This window comes from Triticum dicoccoides, chromosome 1B (assembly GCF_002162155.2).
Source record: "Triticum dicoccoides isolate Atlit2015 ecotype Zavitan chromosome 1B, WEW_v2.0, whole genome shotgun sequence".
NCBI classification, from domain to species: Eukaryota; Viridiplantae; Streptophyta; class Magnoliopsida; order Poales; family Poaceae; genus Triticum; species Triticum dicoccoides.
In genome coordinates this window covers 298873053-298876364 of record NC_041381.1, presented here as the reverse complement: position 1 = coordinate 298876364, position 3312 = coordinate 298873053, and the positions used below count along the sequence as shown (strand labels likewise).

General features: G+C 42.8%; 1 protein-coding gene across 1 annotated transcript in view; it reads right to left on the bottom strand.

Annotated features, from left to right (window-relative positions):
* Window positions 1-1302: 1302 nt before the first annotated feature.
* The window catches only part of LOC119350337, a 4668-nt gene continuing 2658 nt past the window's right edge, over window positions 1303-3312 (bottom strand). Inside the window, exon 4 of the mRNA XM_037618217.1 lies at window positions 1303-2351. Coding sequence (XP_037474114.1) covers window positions 1919-2351 — 433 coding nt within the window. The 3' untranslated portion in view covers window positions 1303-1918. The remainder of the gene's footprint in view (window positions 2352-3312) is intronic.

The window sequence follows — 3312 nt, the reverse complement described above, 5'->3', positions numbered from 1 at the left end:
GATCCAGATCGGATCGGGAGGGGGAGAGGAGAGACGCGGGAAGTGGGGGGGGGGAGTGTGCGGTTACGGATTAGGGTTTGACCGAGGGGGCTAGTAGGCCAGGGGCGCGGGGGGTGGGCCGGCAGGCCGCTCGGCCACACGGCCAATTGGGCCAAGGCCCAGTCAGGGGGGCAGTTGTTTTTCTTTTTCTTTATATTTCTTTTCTGTTTTCTTTTAGTTCCTAATTATTTCAGTTTCTTTAAAATACCAAGTTAGCACCTAAATTAGTATCATCAAAATAGGCCACTGCCAAACCTAGATTGGACCCAAAATAAATTAGTTTAATATTTTTATATTTTCAAAAGCAATTAAATTATTATTCTAGCCACTGTTTTTAATTAGTTTAGGGCATTTAACACTTTGTAAAAGGTTGGTTCCACCACCAAAACTAGTTAGGGATTATTTGCCGCATGATGAACATTTTAGTTTTAATATTTGAAAACTTTTATTGTTTGCTTGATTTTGACTTTGAATTTAAATTGGTTTCGAACTAACGTGAGATTAGCAACAGTAATCGAAGTGACGTGGCATCATTAGCAGAGGTTCAGCTGTAGCTTAATTATCCGAGCGTCACAGCTACTTAGTTCACTAACACTTCTTGATAAAATCAACCAATTTATAGAGCCTATTTTCAGTTTCTCCCACACACCATTTATAAAACAGTCAAACAGACCAAACAACCCCCACGAGAAAGTAGAAGTGATCAATACCAGCAACGGAATAGAAGAAATAATAGTGTAAGCAACACAAAAAGAAATTTGATCAATACCATCATAAAACAGCAATGCATCAATTAATGATAATATACTAATTAACTATCTTCACAAAGCATCCCATTGGAGCACTGGGTGCAATTCCAATAAGCAGAAGCAACTTCTCTGCGGTCGATGATATATACTGAAACCCACATCATTTGACATTATGTTTAGTGATAGTCAGTACGACACTACAAAACAACAACCTATGGCATTCTAGGCCAAAGATTAGATAGATTTTCAGTTAGCATGGAAACATGGCAAATACCTAGCAATATATGCTATTTTCTAGCAGAAGGTTATAAGAAACTTGAGAAAAGCAAAGTAACACTTACGAAGATCCACACTTTTGAGGTGAGATGGTAAAGGCAAATGCAACATGAGTTGTAGTTACTGAAGATGGATCAAGGGAAATAGAAAAAAAGAGATCAATAGAAATAAAATAAGTCGTTCTTTTTATCACAACAGAAGAACCAAATAACATAATTGAGAATACATGCAAATGCCATTGCAGAAAATACTATTATAGAAACATTGTAGACAGGCGCATAATTCTGCGATCACTAATTCTCTAGTCTCATTGCAGAAAAGTAATGTTGATTTCAAACCAGGAAACATTAAGTACAAATAAAAAGGGGTAGGGGATACATTAAACACTCATTTATGTAATAAAAATCATCTGAATCTACTCACATCCTTGGTGTTCGAATGAATATACTGCAGAGAGCAACCAGGAACTACCTATATCCTTAATGTTCAAATGACTCAAATTTCATACGACACCTATGCGAGCTTGTGCTAAAAACAAATGGAATCTGTCTTAACAGAGTGTGATGATTTTCTCAATAGCAACGAATGATCCATCAATGTCAGTGCTAATCACACCATTACTTCATTTATTTTAGGAATACTGAAAACACATCACCGTATTGATTCTTTGGAGTTGTTGCCTCTGCATCTTTGGGTGCTCCCTTTCAGTGGTTCAACCTGGAGAGGATTTGAACAAAAGGTCAGTGTTAAATCTGGCAGAAAACTGAAACAAAATAACATCACCCGAGGCATGGAGTATAGCTGTATAGGAGTAGGGAGAGACTGAAATAGAGAGGGCTAGCTACATAGAAAGATCAATTAGGGGAACCCATCAAACATTTGGTGGGCATCCACACACTCCCTGAGGCATTCACATGGCGTCCTGCCATGGTTCTGGAGGGCACAACGTCGGTGTCGCGTAGAGGAACAACAGTAGCGGCTTCCGAGTCCTCCGCTATGAGAGGAACGACAGCACCGGCGTCTGTGTCGCTGACTATGCTGAGGAACGGGCGCAGGGGCATATGCGTCGAGGAACAAAGGCGAGGAGTAGTTGGCACATCGGTAATTTTGAATGTCAAACCAGAGAAATCCGTCACCACGGCGATTTCGCTGTGACCCGCCCAATATATTTTTTGTAGCTCCAGTCCACCACTGGTGCATGGACAGGCGGGCGGGTGTAGATGATCTTCCTGGGCAGGTGCTTCCTGGTTCCACGATGCCACGCTCATGCTCACCCTGGCCCATATCCTGTACAACAACAAGATGCACTTGCTTGCCTTATTCAGTCCAGCAAAATTAGCTTGAGTTATCGGGAGAATTCAAAGAGAAAAAGGAATTCACATGTGCAACAACAATAGAAACCATCCAAGCTGGTCACCTCAGGATAATTTACTCACCCATCTTATTGTGGCCTCATTGGCTAAGCCTTGATGAGTCGCAACAGGCTCACAATATTTTGCTCAAGTTGTTGTATACCACTCCCTCCGTTCGGAATTACTTGTCTCGGAAATGGATGTATCTACAACTAAAATACGTCTAGATACATCCATTTCTGCGACAAGTAATTCCGAACGGAGGGAGTATGTCGTAGCTGAAGTTCCCGATAACAAAAATGGATATAATATCATAGCTAATTTATTGTTAGTGAAAAGGTGCAGAATGTAAGCAAATATGAAATCAATCATTGTGTGTATGCATGTCAGATACATAGTTCTAGCTAGTGCTCCTTCTGAAAGAAAGATTGCATCCACATATGTAAATTAAGCTCAGCTCCTTTCAGCACATGGATAGAACAAATTTTAACAATGGCCAGCTGCATAGCAACATGGATTCTGAAAAAAGAGAGCAGAAAACATCTCGTTGATCCATGAAACGTGAAGGAGGTATGGGGGGAGTATGGACATGATTCGTATGTACGGCAGGCCGGCTGGCTCACGACCAGACTTATCGATCCCGACGACATGGGAATCCACATTAAAAGGAGACATGAAGAGAAGGACAAACAATGCATCCTCGAGTAGCCGTGCGGACCCGGTGAAGGAATTGAAGAAGGACCTTTGTAGGCGGCCGTGCAAGGAGAGAATGGTGTGAACGGCGTCGTGGATGGGTCGGCCCGGGCGGCTGGCGCGTGGACGGGGCAGTCCGGCGGCGACGTGCAGGCGGAGGCGCGTGGACGGGGCGGCCCTGGCGGCGGCGCGTGGACGGGGCG